We start from the raw sequence: 15,057 nt of genomic DNA on the forward strand, positions 1-15,057 counted from the left end.
GCGCCTTATGTTTTTCACTGACGCGTTGATAACGTGTTTATTTGTCAGTAATGAATCATTGTGTGTTTCATCTGTTTGTGCACTCGGACATTGTCGGTTTGAAGTCTCTGTGCTAATCACTGACGCGCACAGCTAGCTTGTTTCTTCACAGAAAACTAGCCTTGCTCATGCTGGATAAGTCGATTTACATGAGTTATACGAGGGTGCAGACGTTAGCAGAGCCGGCTGTTGTGTACGAATGGACTCAGAAACCCTGAAATCTCATTAATGAATCACATCAGCAGTACACAGCTTGCTAGCGTATTGATTTTCACAACATTTATTACATTTTTTTTTAACATACATTTTGAACTCAATACTGTGTATAAAAAGTCGTGACCGTTCCGTTCCTCAGAGCTCCACCTTCTTCTTCAGTTTCACCGCTCGATAGATACGGACGTCCCTCTGCGAATCGTAGAAAACCTCCTGCACGGAAAACCGATCTCCCAGCATGCTCAGGAAGCGCTCGTCTCGCTCGTACCGGATCCGGCAGGCCAGCAGGACCTCCGTGCTCTCCGAGCTCAAGTGTTCCAGGGTGCGCAGCAGAGCCGAGAATGTCTCCTCCAGGTAAACGATGTCCGCTCCGAGGACGAGCTCGTAGCCTCCAGAGGGATAGCGCTCCAACCGATCTCCCCACGTAAGCTCTGAGACTCGCACTGCCCCCTGCAGGTGCGAAGGCACGTTCTCCTTCACGTTGGCTTCCAAGAACTCCAGGGCTGGGCTTCGGTCCGTGATGGTTACGTCAGCTCCTGCCGGGACACAAACGTGTTTTTTTTTTTACACCGTGTTATAGATACGTGAGCCAGATCATTTATTTTCACACATTTTCGTAACGCCATCTCATTAGTTTCACGTGTTATCTATGGAGAAGATTCTATAGGAACGTGTTCGCCCCCAAACGCCCACTGATGATGATATGATAATCAATATTACATGGTGGTCCCTGCCTGCACCCCAATCTTCAAACATTCATGAAACAACCAGGATACTTAATAATCCTTATTTCTCTCCCTGCTTTCCATCTTCTCTCTTTCTCTCTCTGCTGAGTTAAACATGCTCCTGAGGTACCCATGACCTCGTGATGGGATGCTCTCACACGAAGACCACTCATCAACAGCCTAAAAAATCCATGACATTCCTGAGCATCTCGAGAACTTTGAGGATGGATTTGGACTGGAATTAATATCAACAGTCTGTTACAATGGGCTCAGGAGCGCAGTTTGATTGAACAGTTCTGTCCATCACTGAACAGTTCACCAACAATGATGGAACTGTAATGAATGGACATTCGGTGTTAAGGATGAGGATGGGTTCCTCTCAAGGTTTCTTCCTTATGCCATCTTAGGGAGTGGCTACTGGCTTGTTCATAAGGGATAAACTTATAGGCACTAAAACATTTATTCTTTTATAACTTCCGTATCTCCATAAAGATGCTTAGAGACAATGTTCATTGTTAGAAACGCTCTACAAATAAAACTGAATAGAATTGGATGGAATTTAATGGAATGGCGGTGCGAGTCACACGCACCCAGCAGTGCAGCCACGATGCCCACCAGGCCGGTCCCAGCTCCCAGCTCGATGGTGGTCCTGTTCTTCAGGTCCACACGGCCGAGCTCCAGGTACATGCACATCACCACCGCCTGGGAAAAGACACCACACAGCAGGGATCATAAAGTCATATGATATCGACTCGAAAAGTATCGCCGATGTCAATCGATTCCTTTGAGCGATTCGACTCCCGACTCACCGCGTCCCACACGACCGCGGCCACGCCCCCTCCCCTCCAGTCCTGAGCCAATCGGATGCGTCGCTCGGCGAACCGGAAGTCCGCGGAAGCCGAATGGAGTTTGGCCAGAGAGGGTAGGACGTTTTCATCGTACGGCACGAGCGCCATCACACACACACACACACACCACGGAGTATCAACAACCGCCCATGCTAACTGACTTAGCTAAAACTCAGCTCCCCATCAAAACATGGCTCATATATAATATAAAAGCTTATAATATTATAGATATTATTTATAAATATATATTATTTTATTTCAATGTTTACAGACACGAAAAACCCTGTATCGTATTAGCCGAGCCACGCGCGTGCGCCACGAACGGAAACCGACGGCGGAAGGACCCAACGAGCTGTCAAGCGGCTGTGTCCTAAATCACATTCTATTCCCTACGTCTTTTTAGGTCCCTCGAACTACCCACAAGTGTTTTTGTGGGAAATAAAAACAGCTTTATTGAGTTCAGTACAAACTTTAACTACAGCTCAGCTTTCAGAGTGTCTTCTTTCAAATAATCCGTATTGTGAATAATGTTGGATTTGAAACAGAGCTTTTACATCATATCAAGGATAAGTGCGACCTCTAGCGGTTAGAGGAAAACATTACACGGTTTATAAGGGGTTTCCTTTTATTTATTCCCCACTATTTGAAAGCGTCAGGTTGTTTTTATACTGTTTTATATATTGTTTTAAATAATCATTTTATTTCATGACATTTTATTCACGCCTCCACCTACACACCTTTCACCTGTGGGCTCTTTTTAGTGTAAAGTCCATGTGGTTTTTAACCAGTCAGATTTTGAGTAAACGACACCAGAGCCATCTAGCAGGCGTACAATAACCTCTGCATTTTCACATCTTTTGATTGGCATCTGTAGCACAAGCTTAAATATACTAGTGGATTTAATAGCTGTTTTTTTTTTATAAATTCCATGATGGCTGACAGAGGAGAGGAAATAAATTTGGTCGCACTCACGAGAACGTTTACGAGACCGACTTTTCAAGAAAAGCTGGACATCTTGAGGAAACGTCAACCAAAACAGTTTCATGAAACGTTTCTACATTTAAGTTTTTTTTTCTTCCTGTAGAATTTGCACAAAAACACACAATTTGCCTTCATTTAAATGTAGAAAAGAAAGAACAAAAAGAAAACGATCCCTTTCTTCCAAGCAAATCTGAGGCAGACGCTAGAAGATTTCGCTTCACTTTAGCGAGACAGTGAGGCAGTGCAGTGTTGAAACAGAGAGTTGGAGAGGCAGCGAGACAGTGAGGCAGTGCAGTGTTGAGACAGAGAGTTGGAGAGGCAGCGAGACAGTGAGGCAGTGCAGTGTTGAAACAGAGAGTTGGAGAGGCAGCGAAACAGTGAGGCAGTGCAGTGTTGAGACAGAGAGTTGGAGAGGCAGCGAGACAGTGAGGCAGTGCAGTGTTGAGACAGAGAGTTGGAGAGGCAGCGAGACAGTGAGGCAGTGCAGTGTTGAAACAGAGAGTTGGAGAGGCAGCGAAACAGTGAGGCAGTGCAGTGTTGAGACAGAGAGTTGGAGAGGCAGCGAGACAGTGAGGCAGTGCAGTGTTGAGACAGAGAGTTGGAGAGGCAGCGAGACAGTGAGGCAGTGCAGTGTTGAAACAGAGAGTTGGAGAGGCAGCGAGACAGTGAGGCAGTGCAGTGTTGAAACAGAGAGTTGGAGAGGCAGCGAGACAGTGAGGCAGTGCAGTGTTGAGACAGAGAGTTGGAGAGGCAGCGAGACAGTGAGGCAGTGCAGTGTTGAAACAGAGAGTTGGAGAGGCAGCGAAACAGTGAGGCAGTGCAGTGTTGAGACAGAGAGTTGGAGAGGCAGCGAGACAGTGAGGCAGTGCAGTGTTGAAACAGAGAGTTGGAGAGGCAGCGAGACAGTGAGGCAGTGCAGTGTTGAAACAGAGAGTTGGAGAGGCAGCGAGACAGTGAGGCAGTGCAGTGTTGAGACAGAGAGTTGGAGAGGCAGCGAGACAGTGAGGCAGTGCAGTGTTGAGACAGAGAGTTGGAGAGGCAGCGAGACAGTGAGGCAGTGCAGTGTTGAGACAGAGAGTTGGAGAGGCAGCGAGACAGTGAGGCAGTGCAGTGTTGAGACAGAGAGTTGGAGAGGCAGCGAGACAGTGAGGCAGTGCAGTGTTGAGACAGAGAGTTGGAGAGGCAGCGAGACAGTGAGGCAGTGCAGTGTTGAGACAGAGAGTTGGAGAGGCAGCGAGACAGTGAGGCAGTGCAGTGTTGAGACAGAGAGTTGGAGAGGCAGCGAGACAGTGAGGCAGTGCAGTGTTGAGACAGAGAGTTGGAGAGGCACTGAGACAGTGAGGCAGTGCAGTGTTGAGACAGAGAGTTGGAGAGGCAGTGAGACAGTTAGACATAATTTAGTTAATCCATAATATATTAATTTTGTCGAAGCTTTTGGGAATTACGGTTTTTTTTTAGTTCTTGAAATGGAGCTTTCTATATTTAGGCATTTCATACAGCGAAGATCCGTTTTATTCAGCATCTTCAGTACGTCTTGCTCACACTGTAAATACGGCTATTGGAGTTGAAGTGAAAGAAACTGGAAAGCTTCAGAACATGAATGTGTTTGTGTTGATAATTAATAAATTAATAAACATGAATAATCAGTGATTATTGAGTGACGTATCAGAGAGTGAGGATGTAATTCATCCACTGTAGTCTCTTTCTTGTGCTGCACAAAGTATTGGCACCTTTTCACAAGGTACAATTATAAACACTGAGACATGGACCATCATTGTGTTGTGCTTAGAACACACACACACACACACACACACACAGACCATCATACAATTATTTATCAACCTTGTGAATAGTGGCTTGTGATTGGCTGAAAGGAGTTCAGGTGTGAATACTGGATTGTGATTGGATGGAAGGAGTTCAGGTGTGAATAGTGGATTGTGATTGGCTGAAAGGGGTTCAGGTGTGAATAGTGGATTGTGATTGGCTGGAAGGAGTTCAGGTGTGAATAGTGGATTGTGATTGACTGGAAGGAGTTCAGGTGTGAATAGTGGATTGTGATTGGCTGAGAGGAGTTCAGGTGTGAATAGTGGATTGTGATTGGCTGAGAGGAGTTCAGGTGTAAATAGTGGATTGTGATTGGCTGAGAGGAGTTCAGGTGTGAAAAGCTGAAAGTCTGCCCTTCTATTGGATCTCCGTTAATTCATTTTAAATCTGATGTGGTGTAGCCCAAATCACTGGCCAAATATTTTTGAGCCTAATTGTATATATAGAGAAAATTCCCCTGCGTAATTCCGTTCCTGTTACAGTCCACATTGTTTTGCTTCATAAAATGGTTTGATTTCAGTCTGTATGTCTGTGTACACCATGTGGCGTGACGTGACGTGTTTTAACACGTGTCCAGACCCCACCCTCAGGATCACACTTAAAAACGAGCGTAGGTAAATCATCTTCTCCATCCATATTCCTCCGTGCAGAACATTGATCTCCTCTCATCCCCGGAAGTAAATGAGCTCCAGCAGATCAGCTACAGGTCAGTACACTGTATATACACTTATTTATGATGTTGAGCATGTTATCGAATCCCCTGATTTCTCTACGATCCGAGATTTTATTCACTTTTGTTTACATTCTTTAAGGTGAAAACTTCTGGATGACGTCACATCCTACTTCATTCATTTCGCATTCAGCTTATTTGGTGCTGTTCTAACCAAAAAAACTGTTATTTTTTACAAGAAAAAAGAGAATAATAAGAAACATGCATATGTAGGAGCAAAAACTGCTTCGAAAGTTTATCGGGAATGTCCGATTTTCCTACTAGAATTCCACACGGCTAATTCCGAGTCTTGCTAGCGGAGTCTGGGATTATGTTCTAGTTATTAATCTAATACCTAAACTTAGTCTGGAATTAATACACATGAGCCATAAAGAGTCAGTGATAGTCAGTGTTTTTGTTGTTGCGGTAAACAGACGGTATTTGTTTACTTTCAGCGTTATTTAGCTGCTAGCGAGTGCGTATTTCTCATCAGTATGTAAATGATTCGCTGAGCCGAGTGAATGGTGAAGATCGGATCATTTAGGTGACTCGGTTCTTTGAATCTCGGTCATTAATAAACCCCGGATATTTCTGTCATTAAGTTTATTTATTAGAAATAAGATAAAATGTTACAATTTTCAATAAGCAGATTCCCAACACGTATTCATGAAGCACCTTTAACTACAGCTCCAATAATGAAAATGTGCACCTAAGTTGCTTCACCTCTCATATCTTCTGGTCCGTGTTGTTGGTTCTTTTGTCACGTGACTCCATGATGATTTCGTCAGTAATGTCAAGATTTGGATCTATTGCACTGTGTAGCATCTATTTATCTGTCTGTCTGTCTGTCTGTCTGTCCAATATCCAGTGTAAAATATATGTAATATTTATGTCATTTGCTGTATATAAAGCCTGACATTTACACTTTCTCTCATGTTTTGGTTTTTATCATCCTAAATTAACCTTTTTTCCCCTTACAGTAGTCATGGAGCCGGGCTCAGCGTTTAAAAGCATTCCTCCTAATCTGTAAGTATATTAAATATTTCCTTCATCTATACTGTAGTAAAAAAAAAAAATAAGTATTTTTTGATTGTATTTGAATGTATTAATTGTAGAAAAGACGAGACAAACAGCTGTAACTATTCTTGAAACTTTTATTTTCTCTCTGACTGCATCTATATCAGGTCTACTCATGCAGTACTGAACACATGCTCATAAAGCTTGAAGCTCCGCCCCTTTAAAAAATAAATCACATCATGCTATAACATACCATCCAGTTTTGGAATAGAGTTCGGAATGACGTCACATTAGAACTCGCCACAACGTCCGTTTGTCCGTCCGTCCGTCTATCTATCTATCTATATATATATATATATATATATATATATATATATATATATATAAGGTCATTATCTGAATGTGAAGGAGTACAGACAGTATTGTAATGCACTTGTTCTGTCTGTAGCGTTCCTCGGAGCGTCTCCTGCCTCCAGCTCCACAGCGATCGTAAACGGCTCGGCTCGGCTCGCATGCAACACGCCCTGCCATGGTGACATCACTGTTGACTATGCGTACATGCGGTCCAAGATTCTGGTGATCAGGTGTGAGCAGAGCTCGTGCCACACAGGTGACGCTTTTAAAAACCGAGCACAGAAGTCTGACGCGTTCTTCATTCACCTGAATCCCGTGTTGTTCAGCGATGACGGCAATTACATCATCTCCTGCAATAACACGTGGTTATGCCAACAGAAGCTGGATGTAATTGGTAAACAATCAATCTTTAGATGGAATATTGATTTCCAGCATTATACAGAGACGTGAGGGTTTTTTGTTTGTTTCTCTCTCTCTCTCTCTCTCTCTCTCTCCGTCTCCCTCTCTCTCCTCACTGTGTAGCTCCTGTTCCAGTGAATGCAGCCGTCGGAGAAAACGTGACCATTCAGCTCTACGCCCGCACCGACAAGAACATCGCCGATAAGGACATCATATATCAGTGTGAAAAAGACGCCAATCCGGTTGTAAAGCTTCAGAAAGGGATCATGTCTTGCGGTACTGGGTATGAAGGACGTGTCTCCGTCTCGTTGGACCAGTACAGAAACGGAGATGTGTCTCTGACCCTCCTGAAAGTCCAGGAGACTGACGCAGGGATAATCCGCTGTACACACAGACACGAGGAAGCCGTTCAGCCCGAGGCGGTCGATCTCACGGTCACAGGTTAGTGTTTTATTCACTCACTGGCTTTAGAATATAACAGTTTTATCATATTCTTTACTGTTAGATAGAAATGACCTTTTAAAATCATTAGCGTAAAAACAGAACGAGTTTGAAGTTGATTATGTTGTTGACACGAATCAATGCATGTTAAAATGTTTTTTAAAAACGAAGCCGGTGCTGATTTAAAGCTCGAACGTGTTTCACACGTGATTGAATCTGTTGCTTATCACCTCTTTTCTTTTTCTTTTTTTTTTGTCAGTCTCCACGTTGACCACAGTGCCGCCGAAAGCTCTCGAGAAGAGTGAAGTTATTTGATTCTCTCTCCTCTGTTTTTTATTTCAGCAGCTGTAATTACAAACAGGAAAGACTCTTATTTATATTACAAAAGACGAGAAAAACTCCGGATGAAAACAGCGAACTTGGGGGGAATAATGAAACACGGCCTACCCGAGTTTTCTTTTACGTTCTGTAGCAAATCTCTGATAGGGGCACGGCAAACTATAAATATACAGTAAACCACATCCAGAACTCTCTCCAAAAACTCACCATGGTCTGACTTCCTGCTCACGCATCTGTCCATCAGACCCAATCTGACTAACCAATGAGATTAAAGCCACGAGAGGTTTGTATCAGAATGCTTGTGAAAGTTGGAGCTCAGTGATTTAGGCTCTGGGTTGCTGATCAGAAGGTTGGGGGTTCAAGCCCTGCTATCACCAAGCTGCTACTCTTGGGCCCTTCAGTGAGGCCCTCAGCTCTCAGTGCTCCTATCATAGCTGACCCTGTTTTCTGACCCCAGCTTTCTTTTGAAATAAAAAACCAAAAGGGAAGTGAAGACCGTGTTAGATTTTCAGCCATGAGTTACCATGTTTTTTTTTCCAGAAGCTTTCATTGATTTAACTGCATTGCTGCCATTTCCAAGCTCTGAAACTGATACCATGATCTGATCTCTTAAATTATTCTACAGAAGCATTGGAGGAGAAGACCTGGCCCTGGTGGGCGATTCTGCTCGAGAACATTTTTCTTCTACTTCTACTTCTCTGTGTTTATCTACTATTTAGAGTTCATCAGAGAAAAAAGGAAGAAGCAAAGAGAGATCTCAGCAGTGAGCGAAAGTCTCTGGCTTCAGTCGAATGTTGTTTAGAAGAACGTAGACCTCCGCTGGTAAACCGTGGATTTCTCCATAGAATCCGTGGTTTTCTGCATTTGAGGCTACACAGGGAATATACTTGTGGCGACCCCTAATGAGAGATGCTGAAAGAATAAGAAGAAGGAGTTTGAGAGCTCTCTCTCTCTCTCTCTCTCTCTCTTTATGTGAATGAAGGGTGTTGTCTCTAAGACTTTACTTGTGTTACACTTCAACTTTATTTCTTACAAGAAGTACATTTTCCACAATATCACCCACTGGGAGAACTGGTGTGATGAAAATTATTTCAATTTTTTTTCAATATAGATATAAGAAAATATTTTTTTACACTGAACAAAATTATAAACGCAGCACTTTTGTTTTTGCCCCTATTTTTCATAAGCTGAACTCAGTGAAATCTGTGTTAGTGAACACTTCTCTGTTGGGGGGGGTGTCCGTATATGTTCAGTATATAATCTTAGTTTTTATTTTATTGTATTATTATTAATTAATTAATTTAATATATCTTACTTGCACTTTTTATATTTTTTTTTACTTTTGTTTTTATTTTGTATTTTTACAAATAAATTTATTCCAATTTGTTACTGGTCCATTTCTATTACACAAATCATTGTTTGTAATACTGCAACTTTGCACACTTGTTGTAACGTTGTGTTCCAGCGTTGCCAAATTGACGATTGTAACGTGTCAGTAATTGCAGTAAATTGACAGTTGAGCCATAGAATTGTTTTTTTCCGTTTTACAGGGGACCATGACGTTAACAAGCATCAGTTTCCTCAGCATTATTACTGTCAGTGTTATTTCTTTTAATGAGTAAACTTTATACAATTTTGCACAAACACTACTCAGATTTGTATGAAGTACTATGTGTGTGTGTGTGCTTGATGGAAATAAAATCAAGCGTAATGAATCATTGTGTGTGTGTGTGTGTGTGTGTGTGTGATACCTGAACACGACACAATGATGATCCATGTTTCAGTTTTGATCATTGTGGAAAGGTGCCAATACTTTGTGCATGAACCATCCAGCTGCAGAGCTCGGTGCTGTAGCTGAATCTTAGGAATGAATAACTCTGTCTTTATGGATTAATGTTTTCTCTACACCAATAATTCACAGGAGAAAGTGGAAGGAAATTCCGTTGTGTGAATCTGGTGATTGTACTGTGTTGGGGCACAAGACGAATCTGACGGAACTGGAGAAGAAAACTGTTCAAATAAGAAACACAGCGCTAAACAGCCCCAGACGCTAACTCCAACAGCTACATTATCAGCACAGACTCACTGTTTCTTTTGTATAAATGAAAAGAATACATTTTAATTCCATTCTAAATATAAATCGGTAAGCAATTTAACCCCTAATGATCCCGACTGCAGCGTTAGCATTAACATTAGCATCAGAGAACTTTATTAACGGTAGGTTTATTTCATTTCGACACCTCATACAGCAGAGGAGAAAGAAGCAGAATATCCTGATCAAATTAAATACATAGAGTTGCAAAAACTTATATAGTTAAGAAAAGAAAGTAAACACGACGTATAAATTGTCTCAAAGTGCATTCGTAATCGGAGGACAGGATCGTAGCTCCCGACTGGTTCAGCATGATGTGGATTAGCGCGAGTGTTTGCGATCGCTTGATGATAAAAAGTGAGATATCAGAGGCTCAGGGGGGTTTACAGTGGGTTACAGTGGTACATGTCACCGGTACACACGTGACCCAATGATGTTTCACGTATAAAGCACATTGGTACGTTGCATAATTAATCACAAACTTTGGTTTGAAAAAAAAAAAAAGATTGAATTTTTTTTTAACCAAAATAAATAAATATGGTCAAAATGGCAATACATAAAAAAAAAATAAGAAAAAGATCAGATACGATTTTCCCCTCACAGCGTGTCAATGCTAATCTGCTACATGAGGTTTCCAGCTGAAATGTCAGGTAAGTAGGTTGCTAACAAGCTAGACTAGCTGGATTGCTAGCTAGCTAATCTGCTACATGAAAGCAGTGTACACAATTAAAGCCGAGTCTGTGCGCTTTGCTAAGCTAGCAAGAGTTCTTTAGCGATTTAAAATGCTTTTTTCTGTATTTAGCTTTAGCTTTCTTCTCTAATCTGAATTCTGAAATTCTGAGCTAACAAACCTAGCGTTATCCTAGCTATCTTGCTAATTAGCCAGCTTTATTATGGTATATCAGTTGTAATATTAGATGTTTAACGTTTAGATATTCAGTTATCACATAAACTCGTATTTTTCCCGTCAATATATAATATATGAAACTATTTTACTGTTTCTTGTTCATGCTGTTTTTTAGAATAAAACTATTTTGCTTTAATATTTACATTTTTTCATACATTTTTTTTTACCTCAGCAAAATTTCTTTAATAGTTTCAAAGCAAGAGGAAAGCTAGTAGCTTTAAGCCAGGTTGAGTTATGCTAAGTTAGCAAGCTAAGTACTGGCAAATTCCAACTGTTTCCTCAGAGACTTGCTACATTCACCTCAGAATTTCAGACTGAATTCAACAATTTAGCACGACAACCTTTGCTGATGACAAACTGCTGATGATGAAGAAAGATCCATTTCATGAAATTAAATAAAAAATAATCCTCGAATGCGTCGAGAAAAGAAATAAATGATGGTTTTTAGCTAATTAGCCATTAGCTAAGGGATTGGTTCATGGGATTTGTTGATGGTTTTACAAAGGTGCTACGAAAATCGGCATAGGTTAGAAAGTCTACGTGGAAGTTAGCGGTGATACACTCAACGGCTTGTTGTCTAGTTAGCTAAGTAAAACTGTTTATAGCTAGCTGGCTAAGCTACTCTGGTAAATAATTTGATTGGCTGGTATGGATAATAAATAGCCAGATTTACTGTGTGAACTCAAACTCACATTGTAGTGCATTCTGCCTCACTGCCTCACTGTTTACCACCTTGCTGCCCACTGCCTCCGGACCTCCGAAGCTAAAGTTGGATCCACCAAAGACAATATAATAAAGTAAAGTAAATGAACGCGTGTTCAGCAGTTTAGCAACTGGCAGACGAAGATCGTGTTGCTAAATCTTCTAGCATCTGCCTAAGATTTGCTTCGCTAGCATTTCAACTAGCTGAAATCGCTTTCTTTCTTTCCTTAACACAGCAAATAAATTGCCATCATTCTCCCACTGAGCGCAAGGTTCTTTCTCATCATGGTTTAGCATGCAGCTCACCGTCTTGATGCTGCGCTAATGAATGGATTTTTAGCGCAATGGCTGCGACCGCACACAGATTTCGAGTTCATTGTGAATGATTTTAGATATTTGTTTAGCTTTAATGCTAGTCAGTTAAAACTTTTGCTAAGCTTTCGAATCCTCTGCTAACCAATTGTTCTTCCACTCAGGCATCTGGAGTGTTAAACTGGATATAATGTAAAAAAGAAAAAGTGAATAATTTAGATTTCTGGAAACTTCTGCTGATGAACGTTAGCAACGTGTAAGTGCACATCCTTGCTAATCAAGTATGCCATTATTGCCTCTGATATAAATTCACTGATGCAAACACAGCAAATATCATAATGCTTAAATCCAGGATAAAAGTTTTGGCACCCTACACCCCCACATATAAGACAAATGTAGCACATTCTCCTTTTAAGAAAATAAAAATAACAATTCTGTGCTAGCGACGCACGTTTTGACCCTGCTGCCTTTCGGTACGAGGTCACGGCGTTATGGAGGGAATGCTGCGGGATCGTTTCATCACCAGCCGAACCTCCACATCTGGTAAACTGTCCTGCTTGCTCTGAGCACAGCCTTCGTCAGCTACGGCCATGTGCAGGTCGAAGCGCAGGGACACAGATTTCTTCCTCAGCTTGGGGTTGCCTTGGAAAAACGATCCTTCCCACTGTTTAATGACCTTATCGATCTTCTCCGTTCTAAACAGGAAAAGAGACAGGAACCAAACTTTACCTCCCATGCGGCTACGGCATAATGCTCAAGCTAATGTACCTTACAGTTATTACTAATGACTAGCCTGGTTTATGCTAAGCGAGCAAACAGAACCCGCATTGCTTCAGCGTGTAAGTGCTAATGCTTAAAGTATCCAGGACATGCTAACAATGCTAATTCACCCTTTGCTGCATTAAAGACAATTTTCATATAGAAAACAAATGACTTGAAAAGTTAGAATGCTTTTCTTCTACAATGCTACAAGTGAAACTGTTTTACTTCTTGTAGCTAGCTAAGTCCCTAAGCTAGCTCACGTTCAGCTAGCACGTCATGTATTCACAACAGCATGAGCACAACAGCTTTTAAACAGACTAGAGAAATATTGTTTTGTGGAAAAACATCCAAGATGGCCGTCTCAACTTGTTTTTTGCTTGTTAGCTACATTAGCATCTTACATACACATTTAGATGATTTATGTTGTATTATTCTGGGATGTGTGTGTGTGTGTGTGTGTGTGTGTGTGTGTGTGTGTGTGTGTGTGTGTGTGTGTGTGTGTGTGTGTGTTTGCTTACTCGACTCGTCCATGTCCCTCAGCACTCTCTCGCACTACGTTTCCTTCCACAATCTCCTGAGTCTTCACCGTGCTGATTTCACCGTCTCTGCTCACGATGGGATCTGACACACACACACACACACACACACACACACACACACACACACACACACACAAACACACACACACACACACACACACACACACACACACACAAAATTTAGCACTAGTATATTATTGCCTACTATAATATAATGTATTGACGTGTGTGTGTGTGTGTGTGTTTGTGTGTGTGTGTGTTTGTGTGTGTGTGTGTGTGTGTGTGTGTGAACCTGTGATGATGACGAGGCTGCCCTGCTGGTTGAAAGGCTTTTTATCAATGCTTTCTTTGTCGAAGCTGTTGCACACTCCGTTCTGCTGACTCGCCAGTTTCCAGGGCTTCAGTTTCCGCGGAGGGCCGTCCACGCTCAAATACCTGAGCGAGACAGAGCGAGCGCTGGCATCCTTCAAGCTAAACTAGCAGGGCTTAGCAGGATGCGTACCGATACAGTATTTGCGCGTCTGGAATCCCCACATTAGGAAAAGCTAATCATTTAATCCTCACCTGCCCTCCTCGTGCTCCAGAAGTCTCCTGTAGGTGGCGATCTCTCTCTCCAGCCTCATCTTGGTGTTAAGCAGCTGGTGGTGGTGTTGCTTCTGCGCGGCGAGACCTTCACGCACGCCGTCCAGCTCGGCCTCCAGCTCGCACACCGAGCGCGACAGATCCTGCAGCTGCAGCGAGTACCGATGCTGTGTGTGTTTCAGAGAGTTTTGCAGACTGCGCTCCTGCAACACACACACACACACACACACACACACTTGATGTGAGGTGTTCCAGGATGTTAGTGAACGATGTAGAGGTGAAGAACATCATGAGGTGAAGCAGAGATGAGGTGTTAGAAAAAAAGGATTGAGACTATTTCTGTAACACACCAACAGATGGCAGCACAAGGCTGCACGCACAGTAACAGGAAGCACAGACCTTCATAAGTCTATAATAAGGTTGTTATTCTGACAACGTGAGTTCCCACGTCTGCGATTTCTTCACGGACAGCAAGTTAGAACAAAGAGCAAATGTGGAATTCTGCGTGAAACTGGGAAAAGCTGCCACAGAGACATTGACATGACGTACGTTTGACATACGGCGACGCTACAACGAGTCGATTGAGTTGTTTTGAGTGGCACGAGTGCTTCACATTTGGCTCCTTTGGGCTTCGGCCTTTCCCCAAAGATGAACATCCAGCTCCAAGGTCGCCGTTTCGACATCGTTGCGGAAATCCAACTTCCAGGACACGTTCCAGAAGAATGCTGTGTGTGTATGTGTGTGTGTGTGTGTATGTATTTGTGCTTACCACGGCATGTAGAGACTCGACCTCCACCTGTAAACTGTGCCATCGCTTCCGAACTTCTGTGAGCTCCGCCCTCGCCTCCCGCAAGTCCTCATCACCCCGACTATCCTACAAACACACACACACACACACACACACACACACACACACAGAAGGTGTTGATTGATTAAATCTGCATCTCCGACAGGAGTGCACTGTATCTGAGCAGGAAGTGATGCTCTAGGAAACTTAATGCTATGGTGTATTCTGGGTAATGGTGTCCTCTGGTGTGACTTATAGGGTCATAGTGTCCGGTAAAGCAAGAATTTATCAGCGTTTCTAATACATTATTAAAACCCCGACCTGTGGTGGTATTTTTTATTTTTTCCAGACAGGACTGTCGCGTGGGATTTAAAAGGCGTCTAATCATTCAGGACCAGACAGGAAATAATTGGCCCGGCCCGTTGCCAAGACAACCAGGCAAGTGGACAGACTTATTAAAGTCAAAAGGACGACAGTGTGTCTGG

General features: G+C 42.5%; 3 protein-coding genes across 5 annotated transcripts in view; 1 reads left to right on the forward strand and 2 right to left on the reverse strand.

Annotated features, from left to right (window-relative positions):
* Positions 1-303: 303 nt before the first annotated feature.
* mettl21a (methyltransferase 21A, HSPA lysine) lies at positions 304-2,529 on the reverse strand. The gene is made up of 3 exons (XM_083550261.1): positions 1,787-2,529; positions 1,568-1,679; positions 304-788 (listed from the first exon to the last, which is right to left on the reverse strand). The coding sequence occupies exons 1-3, from the start codon at positions 1,931-1,933 to the stop codon at positions 391-393; spliced, it is 657 nt and encodes a 218-aa protein (XP_083406387.1). The 5' UTR covers positions 1,934-2,529; the 3' UTR covers positions 304-390.
* A 2,725-nt stretch (positions 2,530-5,254) lies between these two features.
* Positions 5,255-8,965, forward strand: LOC310730695 (uncharacterized protein). Its single transcript, XM_083549755.1, has 6 exons — positions 5,255-5,336; positions 6,320-6,365; positions 6,805-7,104; positions 7,233-7,550; positions 7,810-7,851; positions 8,515-8,965. The coding sequence occupies exons 3-6, from the start codon at positions 6,915-6,917 to the stop codon at positions 8,790-8,792; spliced, it is 828 nt and encodes a 275-aa protein (XP_083405881.1). The 5' UTR covers positions 5,255-5,336; positions 6,320-6,365; positions 6,805-6,914; the 3' UTR covers positions 8,793-8,965.
* A 1,131-nt stretch (positions 8,966-10,096) lies between these two features.
* The window catches only part of krt222 (keratin 222), a 28,026-nt gene continuing 23,065 nt past the window's right edge, over positions 10,097-15,057 (reverse strand). For all 3 annotated transcript variants that reach the window (XM_083549756.1, XM_083549758.1, XM_083549757.1), the window contains exons 6-10: positions 14,555-14,659; positions 13,768-13,988; positions 13,496-13,638; positions 13,183-13,285; positions 10,097-12,597 (exon numbers count right to left, since the gene is read on the reverse strand). In XM_083549756.1, the coding sequence (XP_083405882.1) occupies positions 12,384-12,597; positions 13,183-13,285; positions 13,496-13,638; positions 13,768-13,988; positions 14,555-14,659 (786 nt within the window). In that variant the 3' untranslated portion in view covers positions 10,097-12,383. The remainder of the gene's footprint in view (positions 12,598-13,182; positions 13,286-13,495; positions 13,639-13,767; positions 13,989-14,554; positions 14,660-15,057) is intronic.

This window comes from Silurus aristotelis, assembly GCF_946808225.1.
Source record: "Silurus aristotelis genome assembly, chromosome: 9".
In the NCBI taxonomy this organism is placed as follows: domain Eukaryota; kingdom Metazoa; phylum Chordata; class Actinopteri; order Siluriformes; family Siluridae; genus Silurus; species Silurus aristotelis.